The sequence below is a fragment of the Drosophila nasuta genome, unplaced genomic scaffold (genome assembly GCF_023558535.2).
Source record: "Drosophila nasuta strain 15112-1781.00 unplaced genomic scaffold, ASM2355853v1 ctg167_pilon, whole genome shotgun sequence".
Classification (NCBI taxonomy): domain Eukaryota; kingdom Metazoa; phylum Arthropoda; class Insecta; order Diptera; family Drosophilidae; genus Drosophila; species Drosophila nasuta.
Window position 1 is genome coordinate 1 of NW_026869395.1, and position 16,019 is coordinate 16,019.

A 16,019-nucleotide genomic window follows, 5' to 3' on the forward strand; every position below is an offset into this window, starting at 1 on the left:
ATAGAAAATGAAAAAAAATGTAAAATCGGACAAATTTTGGAAAATGAAAAAATGTAAAATCGGGAAATTTTTAGAAAGTGAAAAAATGTAAAATCGGGAAAATTTTGTAAATGAAAAAATGTAAAATCGGAAAAATTTTGGAAAATGAAAAAATGTAAAACTCGTTTAAATTTTGGAAAATAAAAAATGTAAAATCTGAAAAATTTTAGAAAATGAAAAAATGTAAAATCGGAAAAATTTTAGAAAATGAAAAAAAATGTAAAATCGGGAAAATTTTGAAAAATGAAAAAAATGTAAAATCGGAAAAATTTTTGAAAAATAAAATCAAATGAAAAATGAAAAATCGGAAAAATTTTAGAAAATAAAAAAATGTAAAATCGGAAAAATTTTGGAAAATAAAAAATGTAAAATCGGAAAAATTTTTGAAAATAAAAAAATTGTAAAATCGGAAAAATTTTGGAAAATAAAAAAATGTAAAATCGGAAAAATTTTGGAAAACGAAAAAAAGTAATAATCGAAAAGTTTTAGAAAATGAAAAAAAAATGTTAAAATCGGGAAATTTTCGACAGTGAAAAAATGTAACAACCGGGAAAATTTTGGAAAACGAAAAATGTAAAATCGGAAAAATTTTAAAAAATGAAAAAAATTTAAAATCGGAAAAATTTTAGAAAATGAAAAAATGTAAAATCGGAAAAATGTAAAAATGAAAAAATTTAAAAATCGGGAAAATTTTGGAAAATGAAAAAATTTAAAAATCGGAAAAGTTTTGAAAAATGAAAAAATGTAAAATCGGAAAAGTTTTGAAAAATGAAAAAATGTAAAAATCGGAAAAATTTTGGAAAATGAAAAAATGTAAAATCGGGAAAATTTTGGAAAATGAAAAAATGTAAAATCGGAAAAATTTAAGAAATGAAAAATTTAGAAATCGGGAAAAATTTGGAAAATGAAAAAATGTAAAAACGGAAAAATTTTTACAATAAAAAAATGTAAAATCGGAAAAATGTTAGAGAATAAAAAATGTAAAATCGGAAAAATTTTGGAAAATGAAAAAATGTAAAAGTCGTTAAAATTTTGTAAATTAAAAATGTAAAAAAGGGAAAATTTTAGAAAATGAAAAAATGTAAAAATCGGAAAAATTTTAGAAAATGAAAAAATGTATAAATCGGAAAAATTTTGAAAAATAAAAAAATGTAAAAATCGGAAAAATTTTAGAAAATGAAAAAATGTAAAATCGGAAAAATTTTGTAAATGAAAAATGTAAAAAAAGGGAAAATTTTAGAAAATAAAAAATGTAAAAATCGGAAAAATTTTAGAAAATGAAAAATGTAAAAATCGGAAAAATTTTAGAAAATGAAAAAATGTAGAAATCGGAAAAATTTTGGAAAATGAAAAAATTTAGAAATCGGGAAAATTTTAGAAAGTGAAAAAATGTAAAATCGGGAAAATTTTGTAAATGAAAAAATGTGTTGATGCCAGATGATGGCAGGTGTGACCACTCAGGCCAGCTGACAGTGTGGTCGCGATCGAAAGTTATCGATAGCGACAAAGCTGGTATACTGTGCGTGTGACCGTGTCCTACGCGCAGACACACTGTTCTTGGTTTCCTCTGGAGATGGTCACCCTGCCCTTTTAGTGCTTTTCTGCTTTTATCATATGTTCAAATATTCTTCTGCGCACATGACAAGTATTTTTTCAAGTGTCGAATAAAAGTTTGTAAAAGTGAACAAACCCGCTACATATCAAATTTAAAGTGTTTTTATTTACTGGAAAGACGCCCCCTACACATTTTGGTCCTTCGAGCCGGATACTGGATATCGCTCGACCCCAGCAAGCAATTGGTTATCAAGATAAGTAATACACTTTTTTCTACTTACATTTTGTGCAAGTGTCCTGTGTATGCAATCTCTTCCAGTTGTTATATTCAAAATAACAAGAGAGTTGCTCTCTAATAGCAAACGCGCGTAGATCCACTACACTCCATACATATATATATATATATACATACATATACATACGACATATGTACATCCACATACAGCACACATACATACACGTACATTTCCATACACGACACTTACACACATATACACTCCGTATATACTACGTATTTACTGATATTATAATATATATATATTCAATCCAGTGTTACATACATACAACATATATATAATATCTTATCCATCTCCGTATACGTATATAAACAGCAGCAATCACACCGAGCAATAAAGATTCACGCTGCTGTTTGTGTTAAGAATTTTAAAGAATTTTGTTTTTCCAACAGCGATTTGTTCCTCGTCTGTTTCCTTGTGTCGGCTTTGCTCACTATCCTGTGACAGCCGAAGTTCTTCTGCATTTTGCTTGCTTTCTGCTGTCCGCTTTACCGTGAGTCTTTGTTGAGAAAAGACTCTAAAGTGACTGCCGAAGCATAGTATGTCCAAGAGCCAAAAGAGCGAAAAGGACTCAAAACACTCGTTAAAGCTTCCGACCACAGCTCGTCGCCTGTCGTCCGCTTCGCCCGCTCCTTCGGGGTCCAAATCCGCCACCCCTGGCGCTCAACTCCGAGTAAAGTCGATCGTCCGTCGCCGTCTGCTTCTGCAAAGACTTTGCCGTTGCGTACATCTTCGACTGCTCCACGTAGTCAGGCAACTACCCGTTCCGTCCAAGCTAAACTTAGCGAAACCCGTGCGATGGCTCTCAGCAACTTCGTCAGTGTCTCCGACAGACTGGTGCACTTTGAGAGTCGGGTCAGAGGGCCTGCAGCCGAAGACGACAATGTACACACGTACGAGATCCGTCGTGACCGGCTGCAAGCCCTCTGGGACAATGTCGAAGCCGCCTATTCCACATGCGCTGATGCACTGCATCAAGACGGCGACAGTGAAGGCACACAGGCTTTGGAGGCGAAATACGATCACTGCTATGCAGTGTATGAGCGGTGTCTCGCCCATGTTAAGGGACAAATTACCCAGGTTTCCGGATCCAGCAGGAGAGAAGCATCCGTTCCTCCTGTATACTCCAGTGGCTGCCGGCTCCCTCCAGTCGACACCGAAGTGTTCCGTGGGGATTACTTGCGGTGGCCGACCTTCCGTGACCTTTCACGGCCATCTATGTCAACAATCCAAGGTTGACTCCGGTTGAGAAACTTTTTCATTTGAATTCGAAGACCGCAGATGAGGCCAATGAAATAGTAGCCAAATTTCCGCTGACGAACGATGGGTTCGCGTCGGCTTGGGGTGCTCTCTGCGAACGTTTTGAGAACAAGCGCTTGTTAATAACAAGCCAGTTGAAAATCCTGTTCAACCTGTCCACGGTTACCCAAGAGTCGGGAGCAGCTATCAAGGAGCTGCAGAGCACGATCCAGCGTTGCTTGACCGCTCTTGAGCATTCAGACATCTCCGTCTGTAGCCCGTTCGCAGATTGCATCCTCGTTTTCCTCTGCTCGTCCAAACTCCCCAAGCTCACACTCTCGTTGTGGGAGCAATCTTTGGTGGACAAAGCGAGAATTCCCGCATGGCAGGATATGAGCACGTTCCTCAATGAGCGCTATCGTACGCTCGAAGCGATTGAAGACGTGAAACAGACGGCCAACCCACAGAACGCGACTGCAGGACCATCCCGTCCGCAGAATTCCAAGCGGGTCAACTCTTTTGAGGCCCAAGTCACTCCGAAAGGCAAATCGTGTGACTTGTGCTCAAAGGAGAATCACCCTGTCCGGGTGTGTCCGCGTTTTTGCAAATGTCGGTCAACGAGAGAATGACATACATCAAACAGAAAAGTCTCTGTTTAAACTGTTTCGCAAGAGGTCACCAACTCCGAGAGTGTACGAGTGCGCACAATTGTTTGACATGCAAAGGGCGGCACAACACTCTTCTCCATCGGGAAGACAGTGCCCACAATGGAGCCTCCTCATCGTCCAATATACAGTCCACTCCAAATCCAACGGCAACAAATGTGCACAATTTCTTTGCCAATAATTCTCAGAATGTCCTTCTCGGCACGGCGGTCATCAACGTATGCCACTTGGGCACTTCATACACCGCACGTGCGCTAATTGATTCCGGGTCCGAAGCGACATTCATTTCTGAGCGTCTGTTCCAACGCATAAAGTTGCCTTTCCAGTCCGTGCGAGCCCAGGTATCCGGGTTAAATCACGCAGTTGCGGCCCAATCGCAGAAGTTATGTCACTTCAGCATTGGTTCTCCGACGAAGCCGAGGCTCCATATCGAGACTTCGGCATTCGTAATTCCACAGTTGGCAGGCAAACTGCCCTCCTTCGATATGCCGCGAACTTTCCTAAGGGATCTACCAGCGATAGAACTGGCAGATCCACACTTCTACAAGAGCGCTCAGATTGATATTCTAATTGGCGCGGATATCCTTCCGTCGGTCATCCTGAGCGGCTCCCGGCCAAACATTTGTGGCTCACTCCTTGGGCAGGAAACCGTGTTTGGCTGGATTCTTACCGGCCCCGTCTCCCAGAATGTGTCGACAACTGTTTCTGCGTTTTCGACAAGAGTCGCCCTCAAGCAGACGAACAGCTCGACAGCCTACTTTCCAAATTTTGGGAGGTGGAGGATATTCCAGCAAAGCTGATAAAGGAGTCAGACTTCGTTTGCGAAGAAAACTTCGTTAAGACTACTTCTCGTAGCAAATGTGGCAGATATCGGGTCACTCTTCCATTCCGGAAGCCCGATGGCATTGAACTGGGCCATTCCAGATCTATAGCGCTGGCTCAATTCCTCAAGAACGAGAATCGTTTGTCAAGAAACGATTCTCTAAAGGAACAGTACAATGCCGTTCTCCAGGGTACGTGGACTTGGGTCATATGACACCCATATCGCCTCAGGCGATTGTGACGACTCCTAATTTCTACCTGCCTCACCACGCCTCAAACCAGATAGCACCACAACGAAGGTGCGGGTCGTTTTCAACGCATCTTGTCCATCCTCAAATGGCAAGAGTCTGAATGATATCCTTCATTCAGGGCCCATTCTCCAATCGGATCTCACGTTGCAGATCCTCAGATGGCGATACTATCGATATGTGTTCAATGCTGACATAACGAAGATGTATCGCCAAATCCTCATGGACTCGAAGCACATACCGTTCCAACGAATTCTGTTCCGTACGTCGGACGGTGAGATCCGTGACTTCGAGTTGAACACAGTAACAATCGGTGTCAACTGTGCGCCTTTCCTGGCTCTACGAGTCCTCCAGCAACTTGCTGATGACATACGCTTGGAGTATCCTCTCGCAAGCCGAGTCATTTCCAACAACATGTACGTGGACGACGTCCTGGCGGGGACACACACGACAGAAGAGGCCATCCGGACCATTGCGGAAGTGTGTGCAGCCCTGAACAGCGCTGGCTTCCCGCTGAGGAAGTGGACGTCGAACCATAAGAGCGTGCTGAAGGACATTCCAAAGGACCATCTACTTCGAGAAGATTTCCTCGAACTCGAAGACTCCAGTACGGCGAAAACTCTGGGCATGAGGTGGCAAGCTCACGACGACGAGTTCTTCTTCATGCCACCGGAAGTTGCCCATCAGGACTCCTACACGAAGAGGGAAGTGCTTTCGCAAATCGCTAAGCTTTTCGACCCAGCCGGGTGGTTGGCCCCTTTCGTTATCCGAGCCAAGATCTTCATGCAGGAGATATGGCTGAGAACGCTCGAATGGGACGAGCATTTACCCACGGATCTTTTACTCCAATGGAAGGAGTACCTCCAGAGCTATCCTGCTCTGTGAGAGATCCGGATTCCAAGATGGGTCCAATTCAGACACGAGTGAAGCTCCAGTACCATGGATTCTGTGATGCGTCAGAAAGGGCGTATGGAGCAGCGATCTATGTCCGTGTGGAGATGGCGAGCAAGGTTTCCACACATCTCCTTACTGCGAAGACAAAGGTGGCTCCTGTCAAGTCTCTCTCAGTGCCACGTTTGGAGCTTTGTGGCGCAGTCCTGTTGGCTGAGTTATCTGCAGCCCTCCTCCTGAATCTGCCAGCAGAAAGTTTCCAGACTTTCTTTTGGACTGATTCAACAATTGTTCTCGCCTGGTTGAACAAGCCACCCTGCAGATGGACAACCTTTGTGGCCAATCGTGTGGCCAAAATCGTCCAAGCCAGCGACGCCAAGAACTGGTCGCATGTTCGATCCGAGCACAATCCGGCAGATCTTGCAAGCCGAGGTGTCCTGCCACAAGAATTGATGCGTAGTCCTTTGTGGTGGCATGGACCAGAGTGGCTTCATCTCCCGTCGGATCAATGGCCAACATCTTCAAGTCCCATTCCGGAGACTCTGCTGGAGCAGCGGATTAAGTGCAACGTCGCTAAGTTACCTCCTACTCCTGACTTCCTGAATAACTTCTCTGAGTTTGGCAAGGCCTATGTTCTCAGATTCATAGATAGAAGTCGGAAGTTGACAGTTCCAAGCTCTACCGTGGTCCAAGCGGATGAGCTGTCACGGATCCAAGAGCGGCTAATCGTCATGGCTCAACGACAAACTTTTCAACAAGAATACCACTGTCTGCAGTCCAAGCAGTAGGTTCCTTCCTCAAGTTCAATCCGAAACTTGAACCCTTTCCACGATGGCAAGGGGATTCTAGGGGCCTGTGGGCGTCTGAGGGCGTCCCACTCGCTGCGTTATGATGAGCGTCATCCAATCATCCTCTCGTATTCCTCGTCTTTTGCACGACTACTGGTTCGTTTCACCCATCGTATATCCTTCCATGGGGGTAACCAAGTCGTCATGCGGCTGATCCGCTCCAGATTCTGGATTGCAAAATTGAAGGTCCTCGTCAGATCCACCATCAACTCTTGCAAGGTTTGCGTGATCTACAAGAAGAGATTACAGACCCAAATGATGGGGACTTGCCCAAGGAAAGGGCGTCCTACTCGAGACCTTTCACGCACACTGGAGTCGACTTCGCCGGCCCATTCGAAATAAAGAACTACACTGGCCGAGCCTGCCTCATCACCAAAGGGTATGTCTGCGTCTTCGTGTGCTTCAGCACGAAGGCGATCGACTTGGAGGCAACATCGGATCTCTCGACGGAGAAATTCCTGGCCGCATTCTCCCGTTTCATCGCACGGGTGTCCATACCAGATGCACTCGGACAACGGGAAAACCTTCGTTGGAGCTGACAAGGTGATCTCCAACGACTTCTTGGAAGCGACGAGGGAGTGCATCATCGCACAACACGCCCACAAGAGCCTATCCTGGCACTTCAACCCGCCGGGCGCCCCGCATATGGGTGGATTATGGGAAGCCGGCGTAAAGAGTTTTAAGGCACTCTTTTACAAGGCGACATCCACCTCGAAATATACGTTCGAAGAGTTGTCCACTCTTCTCGCTAAGATCGAAGCCTGCCTGAATTCGAGGCCGATTTCCCTATGTCCGAGGATCCTTCGGACTTACTAGCGCTCACTCCTGGCCATTTCCTCATAGGTGGCCCTCTTATTTCGGTGTTGGAACCACCAATTAACCAACCGGCCACCTCCATCCTCAATCGATGGCAGCGACTGAAGGCTCTCCACCAACAATTTTGTTTCCGTTGGAAAGATGAGTACCTGAACGAGCTGCACAAACGGACGAAATGGCAATCCCTACACGGAACCTTCGGATCGGTGACATGGTCGTCATAAAGAAGACAACCTCCCCTCGAACGAGTGGCGCCTAGGACGGGTGCTGACGACGTGTCCAGGCACTGATGCCAAGGTCCGAGTTGTAGATGTGCTCACGGCGCGGGGTACTATCCGAAGACCCGTTGCCAAACTCATTTTACTCCCGATGGACAGCAAGACTGACCCTCCACGTCAGAAGGACTGAAAGACGGATAACCTCCTATTCCGTATTCCTATTCGGCGTCCTGTGTTGTCCTATGCTGTCCTGTTCCGTGTGTCATTGACAACACAAAGAGGCTACTACAATAATCATTTGTTTTTCTTCTTATTTAATTTCATGTAGGATGCCATCACATACATCCACCCACCAGGACCGCCCCGCTGGCACCAACTCGTTCCGGTGTCGCGTGTGCCGTGGGATCCACCCACTCCGGAAGTGTCAGCGATTCCTGAGGCTGACAGCGGAGAAACGGTTGAGAGCAGTACTCATCAACAAGTACTGCTCTAACTGTCTGGTCCACCAACACTCCGGGCAACTCTGCCGCAGCGCGGAAGGTGCAGGGTGTGTCGTGGGGACCACCACACGCTGCTGCACTTCAAGGCGGCATGCAGCGTTCGCCCCAATCGTCAGCGACGAGGCGATGTCCTACCGGGCTCCACCCGGTCCCGAACCGCCGCACGGCCACGATCCCGAACCCCACCACGGCCACGTTCGCGAACCCCACCACGGCCACGTTCGCGAACCCCAGCACGGTCACGTTCCCGAACTCCAGCACGGTCACGTTCCCGCTCGCCGTCTCCCCAGCGATCGGCCTCACCTACGCCCGAGGGGCTTTTCCGACGTCGCTCTCATCCTTGCTGCAGGACAAGGCTGTGAGCATTCTTCCAACGGCCAACATCCTAATCGACACCGGATGTAAGACATTCGAGATTCGAGCGCTGATCGACCCGTGCGCGGCGACCAGCCGTATCAGCGCTTCATTGGCAACGGCCTACCGGCTATCCGTCACCCGCGTTGGTACGGAAGGCGTCTGCAAGGCGATCATCCGCTCGCGGACATCCGAGTTCCGTCGAAGGTGCTGCTGCAGGTGGACTCTCAATTCTACTGCCGCACGCCCCTCCGACCCGTCGATGGCGAAAACTTGGAGCAGTTCCGCAGCATTACGCTCGCCGACGAACGCTGGTTCCAACCATCGATGGTGTCCCTGGTGCTCGGCACTGATGTGTATCCTCACATCATCCAACCCGGCCTCCTGCCGAGCACCAACGGTTTGCCAATGGCCCAGAATTCCACCTTGGGCTGGATTCTGTCCGGTCCATTTGGACAATGATACCGTTTGCAACTCATTGCAAGGGGAGGATGTTGATGCCAGATGATGGCAGGTGTGACCACTCAGGCCAGCTGACAGTGTGGTCGCGATCGAAAGTTATCGATAGCGACAAAGCTGGTATACTGTGCGTGTGACCGTGTCCTACGCGCAGACACACTGTTCTTGGTTTCCTCTGGAGATGGTCACCCTGCCCTTTTTAGTGCTTTTCTGCTTTTATCATATGTTCAAATATTCTTCTGCGCACATGACAAGTATTTTTCAAGTGTCGAATAAAAAGTTTGTAAAAGTGAACAAACCCGCTACATATCAAATTTAAAGTGTTTTCATTTACTGGAAAGACGCCCCTACACAAAATGTAAAAATCGGGAAAATTTTAGAAAATAAAAAATGTAAAATCGGGAAAATTTTAGAAAATAAAAAATTCAAAAATCGAAAAAGTTATAGAAAATGAAAAAATGTAAAAATCCGGAAAAATTTTGGAAAATTAAAAATGTAAAAATCGGGAAAATTTTGGAAAGTGAAAAAATGTAAAAATCGGGAAAATTTTAGAAAATGAAAAATGTAAAAATCGGAAAAATTTTGAAAAGTGAAAAAATGTAAAAATCGGAAAAACTTTGGAAAATAAAAAAATGTAAAAATCGGGAAAATTTTAAAAATGAAAAACCAAAAATCGGGAAAATTTTGCAAAAAATTTTGAAAAATGAAAAAATGTAAACAACGGAAAAATTCCGCTCCAGATTCTGGATTGCAAAATTGAAGGTCCTCGTCAGATCCACCATCAACTCTTGCAAGGTTTGCGTGATCTACAAGAAGAGATTGCAGACCCAAATGATGGGGACTTGCCCAAGGAAAGGGCGTCCTACTCGAGACCTTTCACGCACACTGGAGTCGACTTCGCCGGCCCATTCGAAATAAAGAACTACACTGGCCGAGCCTGCCTCATCACCAAAGGGTATGTCTGCGTCTTCGTGTGCTTCAGCACGAAGGCGATCCACTTGGAGGCAACATCGGATCTCACGACGGAGAAATTCCTGGCCGCATTCTCCCGTTTCATCGCACGGGTGTCCATACCAGATGCACTCGGACAACGGGAAAACCTTCGTTGGAGCTGACAAGGTGATCTCCAACGACTTCTTGGAAGCGACGAGGGAGTGCATCATCGCACAACACGCCCACAAGAGCCTATCCTGGCACTTCAACCCGCCGGGCGCCCCGCATATGGGTGGATTATGGGAAGCCGGCGTAAAGAGTTTTAAGGCACTCTTTTACAAGGCGACATCCACCTCGAAATATACGTTCGAAGAGTTGTCCACTCTTCTCGCTAAGATCGAAGCCTGCCTGAATTGGAGGCCGATTTCCCTATGTCCGAGGATCCTTCGGACTTACTAGCGCTCACTCCTGGCCATTTCCTCATAGGTGGCCCTCTTATTTCGGTGTTGGAACCACCAATTAACCAACCGGCCACCTCCATCCTCAATCGATGGCAGCGACTGAAGGCTCTCCACCAACAATTTTGTTTCCGTTGGAAAGATGAGTACCTGAACGAGCTGCACAAACGGACGAAATGGCAATCCCCTACACGGAACCTTCGGATCGGTGACATGGTCGTCATAAAGAAGACAACCTCCCCTCGAACGAGTGGCGCCTAGGACGGGTGCTGACGACGTGTCCAGGCACTGATGCCAAGGTCCGAGTTGTAGATGTGCTCACTGCGCGGGGTACTATCCGAAGACCCGTTACCAAACTCATTCTACTCCCGATGGACAGCAAGACTGACCCTCCACGTCAGAAGGACTGAAAGACGGATAACCTCCTATTCCGTATTCCTATTCGGCGTCCTGTGTTGTCCTATGCTGTCCTGTTCCGTGTGTCATTGACAACACAAAGAGGCTACTACAATAATCATTTGTTTTTCTTCTTATTTAATTTCATGTAGGATGCCATCACATACATCCACCCACCAGGACCGCCCCGCTGGCACCAACTCGTTCCGGTGTCGCGTGTGCCGTGGGATCCACCCACTCCGGAAGTGTCAGCGATTCCTGAGGCTGACAGCGGAGAAACGGTTGAGAGCAGTACTCATCAACAAGTACTGCTCTAACTGTCTGGCCCACCAACACTCCGGGCAACTCTGCCGCAGCGCGGAAGGTGCAGGGTGTGTCGTGGGGACCACCACACGCTGCTGCACTTCAAGGCGGCATGCAGCGTTCGCCCCAATCGTCAGCGACGAGGCGATGTCCTACCGGGCTCCACCCGGTCCCGAACCGCCGCACGGCCACGATCCCGAACCCCACCACGGCCACGTTCGCGAACCCCACCATGGCCACGTTCGCGAACCCCAGCACGGTCACGTTCCCGAACTCCAGCACGGTCACGTTCCCGCTCGCCGTCTCCCCAGCGAATTGCCTCACCTACGCCCGAGGGGCTTTTCCGACGTCGCTCTCATCCTTGCTGCAGGACAAGGCTGTGAGCATTCTTCCAACGGCCAACATCCTAATCGACACCGGATGTAAGACATTCGAGATTCGAGCGCTGATCGACCCGTGCGCGGCGACCAGCCGTATCAGCGCTTCATTGGCAACGGCCTACCGGCTATCCGTCACCCGCGTTGGTACGGAAGGCGTCTGCAAGGCGATCATCCGCTCGCGGACATCCGAGTTCCGTCGAAAGGTGCTGCTGCAGGTGGACTCTCAATTCTACTGCCGCACGCCCCTCCGACCCGTCGATGGCGAAAACTTGGAGCAGTTCCGCAGCATTACGCTCGCCGACGAACGCTGGTTCCAACCATCGATGGTGTCCCTGGTGCTCGGCACTGATGTGTATCCTCACATCATCCAACCCGGCCTCCTGCCGAGCACCAACGGTTTGCCAATGGCCCAGAATTCCACCTTGGGCTGGATTCTGTCCGGTCCATTTGGACAATGATACCGTTTGCAACTCATTGCAAGGGGAGGATGTTGATGCCAGATGATGGCAGGTGTGACCACTAAGGCCAGCTGACAGTGTGGTCGCGATCGAAAGTTATCGATAGCGACAAAGCTGGTATACTGTGCGTGTGACCGTGTCCTACGCGCAGACACACTGTTCTTGGTTTCCTCTGGAGATGGTCACCCTGCCCTTTTAGTGCTTTTCTGCTTTTATCATATGTTCAAATATTCTTCTGCGCACATGACAAGTATTTTTCAAGTGTCGAATAAAAAGTTTGTAAAAGTGAACAAACCCGCTACATATCAAATTTAAAGTGTTTTCATTTACTGGAAAGACGCCCCCTACACAAAATGTAAAATCGGGAAAATTTTGGAAAATAAAAAATGTAAAAATCGGGAAAATTTTAGAAAATAAAAAATGTAAAAATCGGAAAAGTTTTGGAAAATGTTTTCATTTGTGAAAAAAAAATGTAAAAATCGGAAAAACTGAAAAAAATAAAAATCGGGAAAAAAAATTTAAAAATCGGAAAAATTTTTAAAAAATGAAAAACGGAAAAATCGGAAAATTTTTGAAAAATTTTAAAAATGTAAAAATCGGGAAAATTTTGCAAAAAATTTTGAAAAATGAAAAAATGTAAAAATCGGAAAAAATTTTGAAAAATGAAAAAATGTAAAAATCTGAAAAATTTTAGAAAATGAAAAAATGTAAAAATCGGAAAAATTTTAGAAAATGAAAAATGTAAAATCGCAAAAATTTTGAAAATGAAAAATGTAAAATCGGGAAAATTTTGACAAAATCGGAAAAAAAAAGTAAAAATCGAAAAAAATTTTTGAAAATGAAAAAATGTAAAAATCTGAAAAATTTTGGAAAATGAAAAATGTAAAAATCGGAAAAGTTATGGAAAATGTTTTCATTTTGTGAAAAAATGTAAAAATCGGAAAAGTTTTAAAAATTAAAAAATTAAAAAATCGGAAAAATTTAAAAAAAATGAAAAACGTAAAAATCGGGAAAATTTTGGAAAATGAAAAAATGTAAAATCGGGAAAATTTTGAGAAAATGAAAAAAAGTAAAAATCGAAAAAATTTTGAAAAATGAAAAAATGTAAAAATCTGAAAAATTTTAGAAAATGAAAAATGTAAAAATCGAAAAAATTTTAGAAAATGAAAAATGTAAAAATCGGAAAAATTTTGAAAATGAAAAAATGTAAAAATCGGGAAAATTTTGAGAAAATGAAAAAAGTAAAAATCGAAAAAATTTTGAAAAATGAAAAATGTAAAAATCTGAAAAATTTTAGAAAATGAAAAAATGTAAAAATCGAAAAAATTTTAGAAAATGAAAAAATGTAAAAATCGCAAAAATTTTGGAAAATGAAAAATTTAAAAAAATCGGAAAAATTTTCGGCAGTGAAAAAATGTAAAAATCGGAAAAATTTGGAAAATGAAAAAATGTAAAAGTCGGAAAAATTTTTTAAATGAAAATATGTAAAATTCGGGAAAATTTTAGAAAATAAAAAATGTAAAAATCGGAAAAGTTTTAGAAAATGAAAAAATGTAAAAATCGAAAAAATTTGGAAAATGAAAAATGTAAAATCGGGAAAATTTTAGAAAGTCAAAAATGTAAAAATCGGGAAAATTTTGGAAAATGAAAAAATGTAAAATCGGAAAAATTTTCAAAAATGAAAAAATGTAAAAATCGGAAAAACTTTAGAAAATGAAAAAATGTAAAAATCGGGAAAATTTTAAAAAATGAAAAACCTAAAATCAGGAAAATTTTGCAACAAAATTTTGGAAAATGAAAAAATGTAAAAATCGGAAAAAATTTTAGAAAATGAAAAAATGTAAAAATCCGGAAAATTTTGGAAAATAAAAAATGTAAAAATCGGTGAAATATCACAAGAGTTTTTGCAATTATAATTCCGCTTTATTCGCGAACACAAAGACTGGACCTAATTGTTGTTGTAGACGACGAAAACGAAAACGGAGTAAATGATGACACGCTGATAAGTTCTCAATTTCAACTGTGTTTATGATTCTATGCTAAGTTACATTAAGCCTAACTTAACTAGAGTGGCGAAGCGAGGCGAATTCGCTCAGAGAGCAACAAACGAAAGCTTTATTGCGCTCTCGCTTCGCCCTAATTCTAACAATTTCATTTGGTACTTCATGCTCTTAACTAATAATTATCAAATGCGCCAACACCGGCCCCGATGAACGGCTGTGCCTTCATCCGATTGGCAGAGGCGCCAATTTGTGTATTGATGCTGCCGGTGCCACCAGTGGACCGCCCACCAGTAGATGCCCTGGAGTTAGTGCCTCGCCGTCGTTGGGGTCGTTGCTTACGGCTCCTAGCGGGCGGGAGTTGAGCACCGCCTCGACCGCCACGACCACTGTCTGCAGCTCCTCGGCCGTGAGCAGGGCGTTGCCCACCGTCCTTAGGAGTAGGTGCTTTGCAGACTTCACACCTGCCTCCCATAGTCCTCCGAAGTGAGGAGCCCTCGGCGGTATGAACGCAAATTCGCATCCGCTTCTTGATGCGAAGTCGCGAACTGCGTTCTCCTCGGCCTCGACTCGCTTCCTTAGCTCCTCCAGATGGCGACTTGCTCCGACGAAGTTCGTCGCATTGTCGCAATGGACTCGGCTCGGGCATCCTCTTCGACCAACAAACCTTTGGAAAGCCATTAGAAATGCATTAGATGACAGATCGGATACAATTTCTAAGTGAGCCGCTTTTGACGCAAAACAGACGAACAAAGCTATGTACGACTTGTACGGCGGCTTTCCGCGAATCCTATGGGTTGTCTCAACCGGGCCACAAAAATCTACGCCACAAATTGAAAATGGGCGGAGCGCTCGGAGTCGATCAGCAGGCAAATTTCCCATTATTTGCGTAAGCAGCCGAGGTTTGCATTTAAAGCAACGGATGCATGATCGTACTGTCTGACGACAAAGCTCTTGAGCATTGACTAACCAAAGTCGTTCTCTGAGAATGCTCACGAGCGCTCTTGGGCCAGCGTGACAGTTGGTCAAGTGAAGATACCTCACATAGCTGCGAGCAAATTGTGAGCGCTTCGACAAGAGGAGTGGAAACTTAGCATCATACGAAATAGGAGCATTTACCAGTCGCCCCCGACTCGCAACAACGAAAACGAACACCAAGATCCTTCATACTCATGTATGAAAGGATTGAGTCGTTGTAGACTCGAGCTCACACGTGTACTCTTACGAACCCTTTCTATATCGTCTCTGAATTCGAAATCCTGCATTACTTACTTACTATTTTACTGAATGCTTCTTTCAGTTCTGATGCCGTTGGAACCAGTTCAAATTGAACTGTTTTGTCTTTGCATCTTCGAATGAAGCGGAACACATAAGCGAACACTCTCAACAGACTTGTGTGCGACGAAAAACTTTCGATCGAGTCCACTAGATCTGACTTTACCACTATAGCTGTCAGTCCAACAGCTGTTTTGCGCACTTCAAATTGCGCGTCTCTTCAGAGACGAAATGGTGGTTAACTGGCCATGCGTCGTGTGGTTCCATCAAGAATGACGGACCACTAAACCACATTGACGCACACAGTTCAGTCACATCGCAACCTCTCGATACAATGTCTGCGGGGTTCTTCTTAGTTGGAACATGACGCCATTCCACGCTCTCTGACCACTCTTGAATCTCGGCCACTCGATTCGACACGAATGTCGCGAGAGTGGAAGGATGTGACCGGATCCAATGAAGAGTGACTTCCGAATCTGACCAAAGAACCGTCCGTTCAATTGGAGATCGGATCAGCCTTCGGATGCGGTGGCAGAGTTCTGCAAGAAGGTGAGCTGCACACAACTCAAGTCTAGGAAGAGTCTTAGTCTTGAGGGGAGCTACTTTTGATTTTGAGGTTAGTAATAATACTTTACAACCTTCCGCAGTTTGCGTACGAACGTAAATACACGCCCCATACGCTCTTATTGAGGCGTCGGCGAAGCCATGTATCTCTATCGGTGACGTAGGCTCTGTGAACAAATATCGTGGCACTTTTATGTTTTGCAATTGTGTCAAATTTGACTTCAATTGCTGCCACGATGTATCCAAACTCAATGGTATGGATTCGTCCCACTCCAACTTTTGAAGCCAGAGCTCTTGAAGCAG

The 16,019-nt window shown here is 44.6% G+C and overlaps 2 protein-coding genes across 2 annotated transcripts; both read left to right on the forward strand.

Annotated features, from left to right (window-relative positions):
* The first annotated feature begins 7,103 nt into the window (after positions 1–7,103).
* Positions 7,104–7,642, forward strand: LOC132797632 (uncharacterized). Its single transcript, XM_060809382.1, has 2 exons — positions 7,104–7,392; positions 7,446–7,642. Exons 1-2 carry the CDS (start codon positions 7,104–7,106, stop codon positions 7,640–7,642), a joined length of 486 nt encoding a protein of 161 aa, XP_060665365.1.
* Positions 7,643–10,026: 2,384 nt separating this feature from the next.
* Positions 10,027–10,341, forward strand: LOC132797633 (uncharacterized). The gene has a single exon (XM_060809383.1). It carries the CDS (start codon positions 10,027–10,029, stop codon positions 10,339–10,341), a length of 315 nt encoding a protein of 104 aa, XP_060665366.1.
* The last annotated feature ends 5,678 nt before the right edge of the window (positions 10,342–16,019 follow it).